Raw genomic sequence first — 20,244 nt, forward strand, 5'->3', positions numbered from 1 at the left:
GAGGAATCTAAGAAAGTATTCATTCATGGAAAGGGAAAGGAAGCATGGAATGGCCTCCTGGTGGAGATCGTGGAGATGAAGATTGTGTCAGAATTTAAGAAAGCGTGGGACAAGCATGTGGAATGCCTTTGAAAAAGGAAGAGTTAATGGTTACAGAGGATGGGTAGACTGGATGGAGCATATGGCCTTTATCTGCCGTCATGTTTCTCTGTTTCTATGATATGTGCTAACCCATCTCACAGAAGTGATTTATATAATGTCAGAAAAATGTTTTAATACATAGAGGAACCTCATGCACAAGTTTGGGGGTGTGTTTAGGTTGAGTGCCCTCCCAAATGTGTGAGGCAGCCCACAATGATTTGAAGGTGTAAAATATTGTGCTTATGTCAGTCTAGGTAGCCGGAAGGGAGATGATAGCTTGCTCCTGTTGACTGGAATTCAGACAAGATGCCATGCTTGTATCGACTTCTGCAAATTGCCCTCCCTCAATGCGATTAAATTTAAGCAAATTGTTCCACAACACACTAATTGGAGTCATTAATGGGTGATACTGCTGTACTAAACCAGTTGCCGCCATCTGCGTGTTGAACTGAATTGCTGCTGCCTTATTTGGATAATTGGATCATCTCAAAGAGACTTGCACGTGATCACTGTGATTTTCATTGTAGACCCCCTGACGCAGCCAGTGAGCGAGCAAAATGGGGGAGATTCTATATATGGCACCTAAAAAATCCATGCGGAAAACATTGCAGACTAAGAGTATTCTTTAAGCAGCGCCAAGATTTAGGCACTGTATATAGAATACACCTAGTTAATATTACAGTGCCTAAAACTATTCGCCTCCATTTGCAACAACAAAAATGTGGCGTAAATCTCAGCATGTAAATGTTACATACACTGGGCCATATTCTATAACTATGTGTAAATTTCAGAGCACCAACAAAATGCTTGATTCCCCGACCATAATCACACTCCTTTCTGCCTGCGCACATTATAATTTAGGCGCAGTACATTATAGAATACGCTTAGGGAGTTGTGTGTGTAAGTTCTAATTATTTTCAAATTAGTGCTCATTACTGCTTGTTATGTGCTGTTAACAACGCTGATTGGCTTGTTAAGCCAATTAACTTGCGCATGCTTTTGCAGAATATGCTTGGATTTTGGAGCAGATCTCTAGGTGCGCTATATAGAATATGGGGGAACGTGACCACATCAGCCAATTTTTATGCGAGACTATAGAATCTGGGGGAACGTAACCACATCAGCCAATTTTTATGCGAGACTATATAATCTAGGGGAGCGTGACCACATCAGCCAATTTGTATGTGAGACTATCCAGCTTATAATCGAACGAGAAAAACGCCCAAGTTCCGACCTAAATCGGGAGATGGGCGTTTTTCTCACAAAAACAAATAAAGCGGTATAATCGAAAGCCGAACTTTGGACGCTTTCAACTGCACTCCGTCGCGGATGCGGACAAAGTTGACGGGGGCGTGTCGGAGGCGTGGTGAAGGCGGAACTGGGGCGTGGTTATCACCCGAACAGAGATGGGCGCCTTTCGCCGATAATGGATGCGTTTGTAGCTAGAATTTAGGGCACTTTTCCTGGACCCTGTTTTTTCACGAATAAGGCCCCAAAAAGTGCCCTAAATGACCAGATGACCCCCAGAGGGAGTCGGGGATGACCTCCCCTGACTCCCCCAGTGGTCACTAACCCCCTCCCACCACAAAAAAATGATGTTTCACAACTTTTTACTTTCACCCTCAAATGTCATACCCTCCTCCCAAGCAGCAGTATGCAGGTCCCTGGAGCAGTTGTTAGGGGGTGCAGTGGACGTCAGGCAGGTGGACCCAGGCCCATCCCCCCCTACCTGTTACAATTGTGCTGCTTAATGCTTAGTCGTCCAACCCCCCCAAACCCACTGTACCCACATGTAGGTGCCCCCCTTCACCTCTTAGGGCTATAGTAATGGTGTAGACTTGTGGGCAGTGGGTTTTGAGGGGGATTTGGGGGGCTCAACACCCAAGGGAAGGGTGGTATGCACCTGGGAGCTCTTTTACCTTTTTTTTTGTTTTTGTAAAAGTGCCCCCTAGGGTGCCCGGTTGGTGTCCTGGCATGTGAGGGGGACCAGTGCACTATGAATCCTGGCCCCTCCCACGAACAAATGCCTTGGATTTATTCGTTTTTGAGCTGGGCGATTTCATTTTCCATTATCGCTGAAAAGCAAAAACGCCCAGCTCACACCTTGGCGAATAAAACATGGGCGTCTATTTTTTTTTGAAAATACGGTTCACTCCGCCCCTTCACGGACCCGTTCTCGGAGATTAACACCCATGGAGATAGGCGTTTCTGTTCGATTATGCCCTTATATATAATCTAGGGGAACGTGGCCACATCAGCCAATTTTTATGCGAGACTATAGAATCTGGGGGAACGTGTCCACATCAGCCAATTTTTATGCGAGACTATAGAATCTGGGGGAACATGACCACATCAGCTAATTTTTATGCGAGACTATAGAATCTGGGGGGAACGTGACAAAATCAGCCAATTTTTATGCGAGACTATATAATCTAGGGGAGCGTGACCACATCAGCCAATTTGTATGTGAGACTATATAATCTAGGGGAAAGTGGCCACATCAGCCAATTTTTATGCGAGACTATAGAATCTGGGGGAACGTGCCCACATCAGCCAATTTTTATGCGAGACTATAGAATCTGGGGGAACGTGACCACATCATCCAATTTTTATGCGAGACTATAGAACCTGGGGGAATGTGGCCACATCAGCCAATTTTTATGCGAGACTATATAATCTAGGGGAACGTGACCACATCAGCCAATTTTTATGCGAGACTATAGAATCGGGGGAAACGTGACCACATCAGCCAATTTTTATGCGAGACTATAGAATCTGGGGGAACGTGGCCACATCAGCCAATTTTTATGTGAGACTATAAAACCTAGGGGAACGTGGCCACATCAGCCAATTTTTATGTGAGACTATATAATCTAGGGGAGCGTGACCACATCAGCCAATTTGTATGTGAGACTATATAATCTAGGGGAACGTGACCACATCAGCCAATTTTTATGCGAGACTATAGAATCGGGGGAAACGTGACCACATCAGCCAATTTTTATGCGAGACTATAGAATCTGGGGGAACGTGGCCACATCAGCCAATTTTTATGTGAGACTATAAAACCTAGGGGAACGTGGCCACATCAGCCAATTTTTATGCGAGACTATAGAATCTGGGGGAACGTGCCCACATCAGCCAATTTTTATGCGAGACTATAGAATCTGGGGGAACGTGACCACATCAGCCAATTTTTATGTGAGACTATAAAACCTAGGGGAACGTGGCCACATCAGCCAATTTTTATGTGAGACTATATAATCTAGGGGAGCGTGACCACATCAGCCAATTTGTATGTGAGACTATATAATCTAGGGGAACGTGGCCACATCAGCCAATTTTTATGTGAGACTATATAATCTAGGGGAGCGTGACCACATCAGCCAATTTGTATGTGAGACTATATAATCTAGGGGAACGTGACCACATCAGACAATTTTTATGCGAGACTATAGAATCTGGGGGAACGTGTCCACATCAGCCAATTTTTATGCGAGACTATATAATCTAGGGGAACGTTACCACATCAGCCAATTTTTATGTGAGACTATAGAATCTGGGGGAACGTGACCATATCAGCCAATTTTTATGCGAGACTATAGAATCTGGGGGAACGTGTCCACATCAGCCAATTTTTATGCGAGACTATAGAATCTGGGGGAACGTGACCATATCATCCAATTTTTATGCGAGACTATAGAACCTGGGGGAACGTGGCCACATCAGACAATTTTTATGCGAGACTATAGAATCTGGGGGAACGTGTCCACATCAGCCAATTTTTATGTGAGACTATATAATCTAGGGGAACGTGGCCACATCAGCCAATTTTTATGCGAGACTATAGAATCTGGGGGAACGTGACCACATCAACCAATTTTTATGCGAGACTATAGAATCTGGGGGAACGTGGCCACATCAGCCAATTTTTATGTGAGACTATAAAACCTAGGGGAACGTGGCCACATCAGCCAATTTTTATGCGAGACTATATAATCTAGGGGAGCGTGACCACATCAGCCAATTTGTATGTGAGACTATATAATCTAGGGGAACGTGGCCACATCAGCCAATTTTTATGCAAGACTACAGAATCTGGGGGAACGTGACCACATCAGACAATTTTTATGCGAGACTATAGAATCTGGGGGAACGTGTCCACATCAGCCAATTTTTATGCGAGACTATATAATCTAGGGGAACGTGACCACATCAGCCAATTTTTATGTGAGACTACAGAATCTGGGGGAACGTGACCACATCAGACAATTTTTATGCGAGACTATAGAATCTGGGGGAACGTGTCCACATCAGCCAATTTTTATGCGAGACTATATAATCTAGGGGAACGTGACCACATCAGCCAATTTTTATGTGAGACTATAGAATCTGGGGGAACGTGACCACATCAGCCAATTTTTATGCGAGACTATATAATCTAGGGGAACGTGGCCACATCAGCCAATTTTTATGCGAGACTATAGAATCGGGGGAAACGTGACCACATCAGCCAATTTTTATGTGAGACTATAGAATCTGGGGGAACGTGACCACATCAGCCAATTTGTATGTGAGACTATAGAATCTGGGGGAACGTGACCACATCAGCCAATTTGTATGTGAGACTATAGAATCTGGGGGAACTTGACCACATCAGCCAATTTTTATGTGAGACTATAAAACCTAGGGGAACGTGGCCACATCAGCCAATTTGTATGTGAGACTATATAATCTAGGGGAACATGGCCACATCAGCCAATTTTTATGCAAGACTATAGAATCTGGGGGAACGTGACCACATCAGCCAATTTTTATGCGAGACTATAGAATCTGGGGGAACGTGACCACATCAGCCAATTTTTATGTGAGACTATATAATCTAGGGGAGCGTGACCACATCAGCCAATTTGTATGTGAGACTATATAATCTAGGGGAACGTGGCCACATCAGCCAATTTTTATGCTAGACTATAGAATCGGGGGAAACGTGACCACATCAGCCAATTTTTATGTGAGACTATAGAATCTGGGGGAACGTGACCACATCAGCCAATTTGTATGTGAGACTATAGAATCTGGGGGAACTTGACCACATCAGCCAATTTTTATGTGAGACTATAAAACCTAGGGGAACGTGGCCACATCAGCCAATTTGTATGTGAGACTATATAATCTAGGGGAACGTGGCCACATCAGCCAATTTTTATGCGAGACTATAGAATCTGGGGGAACGTGACCACATCAGCCAATTTTTATGTGAGACTATATAATCTAGGGGAGCGTGACCACATCAGCCAATTTGTATGTGAGACTATATAATCTAGGGGAACGTGGCCACATCAGCCAATTTTTATGCGAGACTATAGAATCTGGGGGAACGTGACCACATCAGCCAATTTTTATGCGAGACTATAGAATCTGGGGGAACGTGACCACATCAGCCAATTTGTATGTGAGACTATAGAATCTGGGGAAACTTGACCACATCAGCCAATTTTTATGTGAGACTATAAAACCTAGGGGAACGTGGCCACATCAGCCAATTTGTATGTGAGACTACAGTATATAATCTAGGGGAACGTGGCCACATCAGCCAATTTTTATGCGAGACTATAGAATCTGGGGGAACGTGACCACATCAGCCAATTTTTATGTGAGACTATATAATCTAGGGGAGCGTGACCATATCAGCCAATTTGTATGTGAGACTATATAATCTAGGTGAACGTGGCCACATCAGCCAATTTTTATGCGAGACTATAGAATCTGGGGGAACGTGACCACATCAGCCAATTTTTATGTGAGACTATAGAATCGGGGGAAACGTGACCACATCAGCCAATTTTTATGTGAGACTATATAATCTAGGGGAGCGTGACCACATCAGCCAATTTTTATGTGGGATTCCCTGTTTTGAATAAAAGATTTTATCCTATTGAAGTGTCATTTGTTCTTCTTTCATTCCTGCATAATATCTACAGAAGATTATCAGTCCTCTTTTGGTTACTATTATTTGTAGAGAGAGCACTTTTTTGGGGGAGAAAAGTGAGCACACGCACAAACGTTTAGAAAGAGTACACCCTCCTCCCAAATGAGTGCTCACTATTTGCAAAGAGAAAGAACCCAGCCACACCTCCTAAAGGGAGGCTGGGCACAACCGGGCCGATGGCCTGCGACGGGGGGGAGGGAGGGGGGAGGCGGGAGGAGGGTGCAGGGAGAATAGAAAGGTAGAGATAGGCAGGCAAAGGGTTAAAGCAGGGAAGGGGAGGGGCGGAGAGAAAAGAAAAATTAAAGGAAGGGAAGGAAAGGGGAATTTCCTTTCCATTCGGGACAGCAAGGAGAGAGCAGCGTTCTTACCTTGATCCATTCGGAGAGTACAGCTGTATTCCTTCTAATCCCCCGTCGCCGCGTGGGTAGACAAGGTCGAGGCAGGCAGGGAGCAGCGCAAGCGTGCCTGGGAAAAACTCGTAGTCGCTCCTCTAGGCGGGCTACGAGTACCGACATCGCGATTCGTGACGTGAGCAACTATGCCATCACAACGCGCCAAGAAGCAAGGGGCAGCGAGGAAAGCCACCACGAAGGCAGCATCGCACAAGAAGAGCAAGGCTATCCAGGAGCGAGATGGAGAGGCGAGCCGAGCGATGCCGCGACGGAGCAGTCGATCAGGAACTACGCAGCGGGCGCAGGCAACACAAGCACAACCAGCAACAGACATGGATGCTTTGATGGTCGAGCTCAGAAGGCAGATAGAACAGCATGGCGTGTCCACGGTTACGCAGCAATTGAGGGACATGGGAGTACCGGAGTCGACTGAGGACAGAGCTGATATGGAGCGGGCATCGCAGCTGCAAGATTCCAGGTTGCAGCAGATGCAGGCACGGACACCAGCACAGATGGCGGCGATTCAGAATGCCCCGCAAATTCCTGCAGGGGGTAAGTCGCTGGACAGCGCCGTACTACACATGGCACAGAGCCAACACACGGCCTTCTTACAGGTCATTAGAAACGCTGTACAAGATTATGAGGCAGCATTGGTCGTTCCTGCGGCAACAGTGCAGAGGGGACAAGCAGGTGCCCTGGGTGCCACAGAGTCTGGGGCGCGGCAGGGCGGGCACCCAGCGATGGGTAGCGCGCCGAGCGCCGCCGAGTCTGGGGCACAGTCCATAGTCACACATGAAGGGGTAGGCCAAGTATTCAATCCTAGCAGTGACGCTTTATGTGGGGTCTTTACCCTTTCCACTTGTGTTCCCAAGGCTATGAAAGAGAAAATTTGGAGGAATGAGTTCATAGACATTTTTTCTCTGTTGCTACGGGATACCGACGAGGAAAATAGCCTTGGGAAGGACAGCCTTATCCCGCCATGGGAGCGGGAAAGAAAGCCAAGAATTTATAAATCCATTAGCAATTGGTTATCGGCTTTCCACATATTTATGACGGTTATAATTGAGAGGGAGCCAGAATTGGGGCCATACTTAGTACGATATATGGATACCATTAACAGAGCACATAAGCGCTATGGGGGTTGGGCTTGGCTCAATTATGATATTAAATTTCGTAAGAGTATGGCAGAAAACCCCGCTATCTCATGGAAACACAGGGTATTTGACTTGTGGATGGATGAGATGGCAGTCAATAGACCTTTTGCACAAGACAAGGGCTTCAATATGGCCGATAGCACAGGGAATCGGCAGGGGCACTCCTTTCAGGCATTTCCATCAGGGCAGCGCCAATATAGCGGTCAGGCAGGAAAAAGAATATGCAGGCAATTTAATAGTGGGACGTGTACGTGGCATCCCTGTAAATTCAGGCATGCTTGCACAAACTGTGGGGGAGGCCACCCAGCGACATACTGCAGGAACACAAGAAATAGGAGACAACAGAACTCCCAGTCAGGACACGGGTCAGATGCAAATGGCACCATCCCCCATCAGGCTTGAGGCCATGGAGTGGTGGTTATCACACTACCCGGATAAGGCCAGTGCGCAAGCCATAGCTTCAGGTTTCAGTTCAGGTTATGTAATTCCCTATAGAGGTCCCAAGCCCATGTCCATCACGTGCCCGAAGAATGCAGCCTCCATTAACACGCATTCACAGGTAGCGGAAGAAAAGATAGCTAAAGAATTGTCGCTGGGTAGAATGGCGGGCCCGTTTATGGACCCGCCATTCTCGCCCATGATAATATCTCCAATAGGGATAATTCCGAAAAAAGAGCAGGGAAAGTTCCGCCTGATCCAGAATCTCTCTTATCCGCTAGGCGCCTCTGTCAATGACTATTTGGACCCTGATAGCTGTACGGTTCATTATGCGTCAGTAGATAAAGCTATTCAAATAGTCAGGCAGCGGGGAAGGCAGGCACACTTAGCAAAAGCCGATGTCGAGTCTGCTTTCCGCTTGCTGCCGGTGCATCCAGAGTCCTTCCATTTGCTGGGCTTTACTTTTAAAGGCCGCTTCTACTTTGATAAGTGCATACCGATGGGTTGTTCAATATCTTGCGCGTATTTTGAGCAGTTCAGCTCATTTGTACACTGGGTAATAGAGCAGATAGCCACAGAGGGAGCGGTGGTGCACTACTTGGATGATTTCCTGTTCTGCGGCACGGATGCGCAGGAATGCGCTGCCGTGTTGCAGGTTTTTATGCAGGTAGCGCAGAAATTTGGCATCCCTTTAGCGGCAGATAAGACAGTGGGCCCAGTGCAGGTAATTACATTCCTAGGGATTGAGCTCGACGTTAGAGAACAGTGCTCTAGATTGCCGATAGACAAAATTGTTAAGCTGACTGACGCGGTTAATGCTATGATGCAGGCCAATAAAGCAACATTGAGGCAGTTCCAGGAGCTTTTAGGGCTATTATGTTTCGCCACAAGGGTGATGCCCATGGGGCGTATATTCGCTAGAAAGCTGGCCTTAGCGACCGCCGGAGTATCACGGCCGTATCATCACATAAGAGTAACAAAATCCATTAAGCAGGATCTAGAAGTCTGGAGGCGCTTTTTAGTAAATTTCAACGGGATTTCATTTTGGCATGATGCCCCCATCCAAGCAGACGCGTTACAGTTCTTCACAGATGCAGCAGGGGGGGAAGGCTTCGGCATTTACTTCCAAGGGGCATGGTGTGCGGCGCGATGGCCAGAAGCTTGGGTGGCAGCAGGGACCACTCGCGATATCACATTCTTAGAACTGTTCCCGATAATGGCGGCTTTCCACATTTGGGGACACGAGTTAGCGGACAGGGCGATTATTTTTCATTCCGATAATATGGCGGTAGTGCACGCCATAAATGGCCTGTCTGCGCACACAATCCCTACCATTAATCTGATTCGGGAGATAGTTCTGCAGTGTTTGGTACATAATGTGGCCATAAAAGCAAAACACATTGCGGGTAAGGAGAATGTACTAGCTGACGCTCTCTCTCGTTTCAAGTTCGCCGACTTCAGATCCCGGGCTCCCGGTGCGGAACCGTTCCAGACCCCGATCCCAGACAGTGTATGGAGTTTTGGACCGCGGACGTCTGGGAATTGATTCTGCAATCCTTGTCAGATGCCACGCGGAGGAGGTACATGGCGGCATTGCGGTCCTATGCTAAGCAGCTGAAAGAGATCGGACGCGCGGATTTCTTCACGTCCTCAGCAGTAGTGCAATTTGTCATGGCATCACGCAAACAAGGGCTCAGTAGAACACATGTATTAGTCACTCTAGCTAGCATCGCATTCTTTACCAAGGCAATGGGAATAGCTAACCCAACAAAGCATTTCGCAATAACCCAGATGATGAGAGGTTGGCACAGGACAGTAGGGAAGACAGCCGATAGAAGGCAACCAATTTTACATCATCAACTGGTCAGTCTTTTTGCTGCTTTAGAGGCGATTTGCGCCAGTGCCCCGGAGGTCCGCTTGTTCAGATGTGCTTTTGCGCTGGCTTTCCATGGTGCCTTGCGCGTCAGCGAGGTAGTAGCAAGATCAAAGAGTGCCAGCCCGGAGATCGGTCTCCTTCTGCGTGATGTCACCATCACGGATTCAAACGTTGAGTTGCTGATACGCAAATCCAAGACCGATCAGCGGGCGCAGGGGACCCGCATCAGGCTGGGCCGGAAGAGCCAAGATATAACATGTCCAGTATTGAATTTGAGGGTATACTTAGCAGATAGGCCCAGGGGGGAGGGTTGGCTGCTGGTTCACGCGGATATGACACCGCTGACCCGCTTTCAATTCACAGCCATCTTGAAGCGGTGTGTGCAATGGGCAGGCATGCCAACAGATGTCATTAAGACACACTCATTCCGGATTGGAGCAGCCACCGAAGCAGCAGCTGGCGGCATGCATCCGGAGGGCATCAGGCAGCTGGGGCGGTGGAGGTCAGACGTATATAAGCGTTACGTTCTGCCCGCGCAGATGGTGCAACCGAGGCAGCTGTTCTGATGCGCTTGAAGTGGCACTGTGTAGGTATAGTCGGTATGCACATGTTAATGTTTTTAAAGTTTTTGGCTAACATCTCATTCTCCCCTGTGCGTTGCAGGTCACCAGGGAGAGCCACGGCAGATTTGGATATGCGGTCACTCCTATGTACACTGGGCGCATAAGAGGGCGGCAGCAAGACCCGCTGGACTGAATCTGGGTTTTAACACTAATAAGATAGCGATAACTTGGCTGGGTAAAAGGGGAATGTGCTGGGCGCAGCTCATCCCAACCGTGCTGTGGACGTTAAGGTCCATCGGGCAGCCTGACGTGCTCATTGTGCATTTAGGAGGCAACGATCTGGCCATGGTTAATAGTGTGCTGCTATGGAAAAATATGCAGCAAGACCTAGCGAAGTTGGCAGGCTGGTTCCCACGGTTGCGTTTGGGCTGGTCCAGCATCATTCCACGGAGGGTATGGAGAGAGGAAAGATCACACAAGGCAGTGGATAGGGTGCGAAAGAAAATGAATATTGGGATGGCTAAGTTTATGATATCAATTAAAGGGCATACGATAACGCACGAATTAATCAAAGAGTCATGTGCAGGATTATACAGGGCAGATGGAGTACACTTGTCAGACATAGGGCTCGATATATTTAATTCTGACTTACAGGGTTATATCGAGGCGCTTATGTGCTGAGCAGGTCGCAGTCAGGAACAATGGGGGACCACGGCGAACGAGGTGTCGTGGCCGTGGTCAGTGGCGGTAAGAGGAGAGGTTGACGCAATGACACCAGGGGGTACACAGCAACATACCAGTAACACTACTAACTGAGATGCTGATTACAGGGGCAGAAAGACCTCTTGCAAAGTGATAAGCATAAGCAACAGTACGGCTGCATAGTGGCAGCAGGAAAATCTGGACAGCGTGTCTCCTGGCTTAGGCGGCCGGGGGGCCAGAACGCTGTTTTGGATATTATGGCTGGGCATCCTTAAGCGGGATGCACCAGGAGTCTACGGGTGCTGGTAATTGGCACAGGGAACCCACAGGCTGCTTGGGCGGCAACCTGTGGGGCATACTAAGCATTTGCGAGACCCGAAGCTGTGTACCCCCAAGTTATTAATTGATGATAAATGTTAGTTATGTGGTTATGACAATAATTATGTTATAATATGTTATAATGTTGTTTTGAATTGTAATGTAAAACGTTCCTGGCTGCGGCCAAAAATAAATCCAACATTCTTTAAGATGCGTTTTGGTGTAGTGTGTGCGAGTGAGGCGGAGCAAGTGCCGAGTGCACGAGTTGTGTACTCTTGATGACTTTACTCCCGTAACAACAAAATGGAAAGAACACTCCTGGAAAATTATGTTTTCTTTGAACCAGATCAGTTGGAAAGAATTTTAATAGGGAAGTTAAGTAATGAGATCATAAGTGGTTTATGTTTTTAATGCCTTTAATTAGCCTTTAGGTGGTTGAGTAGAGGAATAGTCTAGTGGTTAGTGCAGTGGACTTTGATCCTGGTGGAACTGGGTTCAATTCCCCGTACAGCTCCTTGTGACTTTGTGCAAGTTTACTTATCCCTCCATCGCCCCAGTTACAAATAAGTACCTGTATATAATACGTAAACTGCTTTGATATACTTGCAAAAACCACAGAAGGGTGGTATATCAAGTCCCCTTCCCCTTTCCTTTATTGATTTGATTCTTTGTTTCATGTGGGATAATGTTTTCTTTGTGACTGTAAAGGAGTAGCCTAGTGGTTAACCCTCCATTGCCCCAGGTACAAATAAGTACTTGTATATACTACGTAAACTGCTTTGAATGTAGTTGCAAAAACCACAGAAAGGCAGTATATCAAGTCCCATTTCTCCCTTCCTGTGATGTGGGCTGGATTGATTCTTTTTGTTGTTGTGGTGCTTGATGTACATATATTGAAAATATTTGCAAATTAAAAAAAATATGTATCATGGGCCACGTTTTAACGCAGCTTAGTAAAAGGACCCCTAATTGTTCTATTAAGTACTTTTGTATAATTTCAACATGTGTTATTTTATGCTTTGAGGATCTATGATTGCGCTTGAATGCCACTCCTGAAAATTAATATGGAGGCTCTTTTTATGATGGTCTATAAAAATCTTTATAGATTTATGCTTAGATGATTTTTACCTTTATAAAAATAGATACAACATATGTAATTTAACAACCTAGGCACCTTGTAATAAAACTGGTCTCATCATTCAAAACTTGCATACTTTTACCTGCAAAGGGGGAGGGAGGGGTAATAAATCAGATAATTTTTTTACACAGGTAAACATATATTTACTCACGTAAAATTGTGTTCTCATTGATCTTTAAATATGTTGAATGCTTTTAGTCTAATTGCAAAGAAATGGGTAGTATGATTTGCATATATCTGAATACATTCCAAGATTATTATTCAGTGGTTTCCTATTTATGAGGTCATTCTAATTTATTAATCTGTACCTCAGGAGCGTAGCCAGACCTGCCATTTCAGGTGGGCCCGGAGTTAAACTGGGTGGGCCCTTCCCATCCTCATACATATATACATGTTTTTAAACCTTTCCCTCTGACCCTGCAGCCCATCTTTCCTCCTTCTTCCCATCCTTCCACCTGCTCCTACTCACATCCATTCTTGCCTCAGGCCCACCCAGCTTGGAGGTAGACTGTTGAAGGGGCTGTTCAGAGAGAGAGAGAGAGAGAGAGAGAGAGAGAGAGACAGGTAGATGCTGACAGTGTGTGTGTGGGGGGGAGGGAAGGGGCAGATTCGTTGCTGCCAGCGGAGAAGAGAAAGAGAGAGAGAGGATGAGGTACTGCCAATGAGGTGTTTGGGGGTGTATTAGACTTGGTGGGCCTGAGGCAAGAATGGGGGGGCCTGTGCCCACCCAGGCCCACCCGTAGCTACACCACTGTTGTACCTCTGGTAGAGTGGCAAAGAAAGCCATAGTCTGTGTCAACTTAAAACAAGAAACCTATGTACTCAGGGAGGTCATTCTATAACCAGGTGCCCCTTTTTAGATGCCCCAGTGCTGTACAGTGAGGTCCTAGTCTATAATGCCATCTGGGCACCTCAATTTCATTATAGAATAATAGTGTAACCTGACACTAGCATGCCAAACAGTTAGGTACCCACATAGCTTCAGGTGTGTAAATAGTGGAGGAGTGGCCTAGTGGTTAGGGTGGTGGACTTTGGTCCTGAAGAAGTGAGTTCGATTCCCACTTCAGGCACAGGCAGCTCCTTGTGACTCTGGGCAAGTCACTCCATTGCCCCATGTAAGCTGCATTGAGTCTGCCATGAGTGGGAAAGCGCAGGGTAAAAATGTAACAACAAAAAAATACAGCAAGGCTGCACATAACATACAGGATTCTTTAAGTTGCACAAATAAGTGGTAGCTCCACCCATGTACTTCTCATTCTTTATCACTCTTCCCTCTAAGTAAAGCGGGAGTCCTCCACCTATGGCCCTTCCAGTGGGGGGTGCTGTTTCAATATCACATTTTTCATAGTGAGGGACAGGCAAGCTTGCAGAACTCCAGGGAACCTGCCTGTGCTTAGCAGCTGAAAACACAATATTGAAGTACCACCCCCTACTGGTAGCAATGCAGTTGAAGGGCTACCTCTCAGCTTAGAGGGAAAAGTGTTGTTCAGCCATGTGAACGTTTCCTTTGCATTTATGCTCTATGCCGCTTACCGTGTGCATGTGTAAGCTTAAACTTAGCCCTGAAAGTGATTGTATTCTGCACACTTAAGTGCACAAGCTGCATATAATTTTGGGTGCACAGTTATAGAATTGGCCTTTACTTTGCAAACTTATTTTGCAGATAGGACTGTCTCTCTCTCTCACACACACACACACACAAGTGAGCAAACTGATATGAAATGCAGCACAACACTATGAAGAGAGGCTGAGAAGGCTAGGGCTTTTCAGCTTGGAGAAGAGACGGCTGAGGGGAGATATGATAGAAGTGTATAAAATAATGAGTGGAATGGATCGGGTGGATGTGAAGCGACTGTTCACGCTATCCAAAAATACTAGGACTAGAGGGCATGAGTTGAAGCTACAGTGTGGTAAATTTAAAACGAATCGGAGAAAATTTTTCTTCACCCAACGTGTAATTAGACTCTGGAATTCGTTGCCGGAGAACGTGGTACGGGCGGTTAGCTTGACGGAGTTTAAAAAGGGGTTAGATAGATTCCTAAAGGACAAGTCCATAGACCGCTATTAAATGGACTTGGAAAAATTCCGCATTTTTAGGTATAACTTATCTGGAATGTTTTTACGTTTAGGGAGCGTGCCAGGTGCCCTTGACCTGGATTGGCCACTGTCGGTGACAGGATGCTGGGCTAGATGGACCTTTGGTCTTTCCCAGTATGGCACTACTTATGTACTTATGTACTTATTTTCCTATGAAAAGCTCCTTAAATCAAGTTTTGCCCTATTAACATTCATAATAGTTCACCACATGTACATTTTTAAAATTCAAAATCAATGAACTGTTGTAATGCAAAATTAGGCAAGAATTTTGAACATAATGAAAAATGGGCATGCAAAAAAAAAAAAAAGCCTGTTTTCACAAAACAATAGCTACAATAAAAGAATGTTGTCACCCTGTTCAGGCTGTCTTCTGTTGGCAACATTTTGTCTAATTGTATGGGTAGTAAAGATGTATGTGAACAGGAAAAGACACATAATCTTTGTTCTAAGTATGAAATCAATGTCACTTATTTTTGTGTGACAAAATGGTTTTTAGCAACGTTATTTTTGTACTGTAGTACTTCACTCACCTTGGGATGTCTTCAAGTGGGCCAAGTTCACCTCCTTTGCCAAGTAAGCCACGTTCAGAAAGAAGCAGTTTGGTACTAAATCCAAGTAGGTGTCCTAGAAGTCCATCTTTACCAAGTAACTGTCCTAGAATGCCATCATTGCTAAAAAGTTGCCCAATAAGACCATTGTTGCCAAGCAATTGTCCTACAAGCCCATCCTTTCCAAGTATAGCTCCAAGGAGCCCATCATTACCACCAACAACACCACCAAGAAGGCCTTTAGGGCCAAGTAGGCCATCAAGAAGGCCACCCTCACTGCCAAGAACACCTCCAAGAAGGCTTTTTTGGCCAAGCAGGCCATCAACAAGGCCATTCTCACTGCCAAGAACACCCCCAACAAGGCCTTTTGGACCAAGTACACCATCAAGAAGACACCTCTTACCACCAAGAACACTTCCAAGAAGGCTTTTTGGTCCAAGAATGCTACCAAGTAAACCCTCACCACAAAGATTGCCTCCAAGAAGACCTTTTGGGCTACGTATAGCCTCAAGAAGTCCTACAAGAAGCCCATCTGACCCAACTAGACCACCAAGAACCTTTGGAAGAATGCCATCTGAACCTAGTAGTCCTCCAAGCAGGCCACCATCACCATCAAGAATTTTACCAAGAAGGCCATCTTTGCCACCAAGAATATTTCCAATAAGACTATTAGAACCTACTACACCATTAAGAAGGCCACCTTTTCCACCAAGGACATTTCCAATGAGGCCACCATTCCCACCAAGAATACCACCAAGAGCTCCACCAGGCCCAACTACATTGCTAAGAAGGCTATCTTTGCCACCAAGAATATTTCCAACAAGACCATTTGAGCCTACTACACCATCAAGAATGCCTCCAGTAGCACCACCTATTAAATTATTAGTTAATCCACCCAGAGCTCCTCCAGTAAGGCCACCAAGTACACCATTAGTAGCACTGCCCAGTAATCCACTGGAACCACCACCAAGTATACCATTAGTTAGCCCATTACCTGGTCCTCCAGTAACACCATTGAGTGCAGCTCCAGCAATATTACCAACTACACCATTAGTAACACTATCTAGCAAACCTCCAGAACTACCACCTACTAAATTATTAGTTAATCCACCCAGAGCTCCTCCAGTAAGGCCACCAAGTACACCATTAGTAGCACTGCCCAGTAATCCACCAGAACCACCACCAAGTATACCATTAGTTAGCCCATTACCTGCTCCTCCAGTAACACCATTGAGTGCAGCTCCAGCAATATTACCAACTACACCATTAGTAACACTACCTAGCAAACCTCCAGAACTACCACCAACTACACCATTAGTTAGCCCGCTCACTGCTCCTCCAGCCACTCCATCAACTAAACTTTTAGCAATACCATCCACCACACCTTCAGCAATACCACCAACCACACCATTAGTAACACTATCTAGCAAACCTCCAGAACTACCACCAACTATGCCATTAGTTAGCCCACTTACTGCTCCTCCAGCCACTCCATCAACTAAACTTTTAGTAATACCATTCACCACACCTTCAGCAATACCACCAACTACACCATTAGTAACACTATCTAGCAAACCTCCAGAACTACCACCAACTATACTATTAGTTAGCCCACTTACTGCTCCTCCAGTCACTCCATCAACTAAACTTTTAGTAATACCATCCACCACACCTTCAGCAATACTACCAACAACACCATTAGTAACACTATCTAGCAAACCTCCAGAACTACCACCAACTACACTATTAGCTAGTCCGCTTACTGCTCCTCCAGCCACTCCATCAACTAAACTTTTAGTAATACCATCCACCACACCTTCAGCAATACCACCAACTACAGCATTAGTAACAGCACCTAACAAACCTCCTGAACCACCATTAAGTGCACCATTAGTTAGCCCACTTACAGCTCCTCCTGTCACTCCATCAACTACACCATTGGTAACACCACTTAGTACACCTTTAGCAATTCCACCAGTTGCAGCATTAGTAACACCACCCAACAAACTTCCAGAATCAGCTCCAACTGCACTACCAGTCAAACCACCAAGTAAGCCTCCATTACCACCAAGTAGGTTACCAAGTAAAGCAGCTGTTTTAGGAGCACTAGCAGCACTCACAGTAACATCATCTAGCGTGTTTCTGACACTGCCACTGCCTACACTACTAAGCACATCTTTATTATATCCAGTAAGTAAAGTGCCAGAATCAGCTCCAGTAGCACCAAGTGTATTAACACCTCCAAGTAACCCACGAGCTATCCTTCTAGCACGATGACTATTCAGTAATAGAGAAGTTAAGCTTCTAGTCCCATCTCCAGCATGTTTTGCAACATTTACAGCACCAACAGCACTAGGTTGATCTTTACCACCATCTTGATTTCTATCAGCATTGTATTGTTGACTTCCAGGAACATTGAATTGATCTCCAACAGCACCATATGATTTTTCACTAGTAAGATGTCCATTTCCAAGATTTTGAACCTGTGGTCTTGCAGTAGCTGAAAAAAAAAAATAGAGACACGTTTAATACGCTCACTAAAGAATATTAGCACCAGGCACTAGATCATACTGAAATTTCTAGCATTTCTAGAAATACATGGATCCCAAGGAGCCTATAATTTCATTACGCACTGAGTAATATAATGTAACACTTATCTTTTGAAATGAGCTATGAGAAATCAGATCTATTTTTAGTGATTTGTTGGGTACTAGTGACCTTGACTGGACAGGTTGTTGGGTTTGATGACCTTGGCCTGACTCAACATGGCTTATCTTATGTTCTTGTTTATTGAACATTAGCATAAACAATAGGTGTAAAGTCTTCAAATGGGTTTGTTCTACACGTACTGTGAAGAAAATGAACATCACTCCCATGCCAGAGTATATTGTAGATGTAAGACTAATGGGTGTCTCTGCGCATACATTGCATCAAAGAGATCTACCCTCTAAAGGTCAAAAAAAGGCCCACTCCTTCACAAAACAGGAAGTTGCATCAGAACAGCCAAGACAGTTCAGGGAAGAAGTCCTGGAGCAGACCGCAGGCAGCCTATGAGTGCCGCTGCCACTTCCCAAATGAAGACTAAAGTCAGGAGGATTTTATTGTAGAGGGGGTACGGTGGTGGCACAAGGGACAGCACAGGGGGGGGGGGGGAAGATGCACCCCCTGTAAAACGTTCCTGGCTATGCTACTGGCCTCTAGTATTTTATAAAGACACACAAGCCCCAAAACATGTACCAACTTATTCCACCTAGGCAACCAATTAGAGAATACCCTCCACATGTACAATTTTTTCCCAGTGTGGCTTGACATTGAAACATAGAAACTTGATAGCAGAAAAGAGCCAAATGGCCCATCCAGTTTTCCCATCCAGGGCAACCACTTTCTCCTCCTCTCCCTAAAAGATCCCACATGCCTGTCCCATGTTTTCTTAAATTCAGACACAGTCCTCGACTCCACCACTTCTACTGGGAGGCGATTCCACGCATACCACCACCCTTTCCTTGAAAAAGTACTTCCTTAGATTACTCCTGAGCCTATAACCTCGTAACTTCATCCTATGCCTCCTCATTCCTGAGTTTTCCTTCATTTGAAAGAGGCTCACCTCCTGTACATTGATGCCATAGAGGTGTTTAAATGTCTATATCATATCCCCTCTCTCCTGCCTTTCTTCTAATGTATACATATTGACAGGGCTTCTTTTGAGGGGGTACTTGGGGGTACTGAGTACCGGCACCTTTTCCATTGTCTGCTAAAATTGACCCAGGGACCCCAAATTTGAATGAAAGAGCTCAGGCTCTACACACCAATTCTGCCTTGTCATAGATACTGTGACTGGTTTCATGGGACCTGGCTATTGTGGGGTGGGTCCCATAGTGATCACTCCACCCCTGAAGGGTGACCTAGCATTTGAGTACTGGCAACTTTTTTGCTAGAAAAAAACACACTGCATATTGAGATCCTTAAGTCTGTCCCCATACGCTTTGTGACTGAGACCACTGGAATGAGTTTGACACCCCTGTTCTAATCACAATAACTGTACGAAAGCTGAACTAACTCCAGGAATAGATTTTTTTTTCACAATTGAAATTAAGGTACAAAAATCTTTCTGAGAAGTTGAAGACGATTGATCTTTTTTGCTTGTGTGAAGCTCGTCTGGTGAAGTGCAAATAAATCAAATCTGTTTGCAATGAATTTGGAATACCAAGAGGCATATTTTCAAAGCACTTAGCCTCCCAAAGTTCCATAGAAACCTATGGAACTTAGCCTCCCAAAGTGCTTTGAAAATATGCCTCTTGCAAGTCATCCATAAAGCTCTACAAGAGGTTTACTGAAGAGATTATGTTCCCTTTATGAGTGGCCATCTATGGGTCAATATTCATCCTGTGGGCTGACCGCCATGGGAAAAATATGACTTGGATATTAAATGCTGGATCTAATTCACCCGGGATAACGAAAACAAAAAAATCCCAAAGTCACTGGTAATCATACAGATACTGCTAACAAAAACCAGGACAAATGCTACTAATTCTTCATATTATTTTTAATACTTTTTTTTTGAGATTTTTAAAGGTGTTTTAGGAAGAGTACCCTCAGAGATATCCACTGCTTTAGTAGTTAATAATAACGTATGCCAAGTGGAATAGCACTGCATTCATTGGGTTACTCTTCATAATACCAACGTATAACATGCTATTTGTATCTCAAGTGTTGATGCAAACAATCAAAAAATCAAAAAACCTTCACCAAACTTATAACCAACTCTCACTTTTCAAAAATTGCCAAAGCAATAATTAAAGCTGGACTTACCTGTAGAGTCTAATTCAGACACTGATAGTGAATATCCAAGTCTGAGCCAGCCAACAGAAATTATCTGGGGGCTGGG

General features: G+C 45.2%; 1 protein-coding gene across 1 annotated transcript in view; it reads right to left on the reverse strand.

The window, feature by feature from the left end:
* LOC115476686 (uncharacterized PE-PGRS family protein PE_PGRS46-like) overlaps nucleotides 1-20,244 on the reverse strand; it is a 53,755-nt gene that overhangs the window by 19,635 nt on the left and 13,876 nt on the right. Inside the window, exon 3 of the mRNA XM_030213204.1 lies at nucleotides 15,342-17,859. Within this exon, the coding sequence (XP_030069064.1) occupies nucleotides 15,342-17,859 (2,518 nt within the window). The remainder of the gene's footprint in view (nucleotides 1-15,341; nucleotides 17,860-20,244) is intronic.

This window comes from Microcaecilia unicolor, chromosome 8 (assembly GCF_901765095.1).
Source record: "Microcaecilia unicolor chromosome 8, aMicUni1.1, whole genome shotgun sequence".
NCBI classification, from domain to species: domain Eukaryota; kingdom Metazoa; phylum Chordata; class Amphibia; order Gymnophiona; family Siphonopidae; genus Microcaecilia; species Microcaecilia unicolor.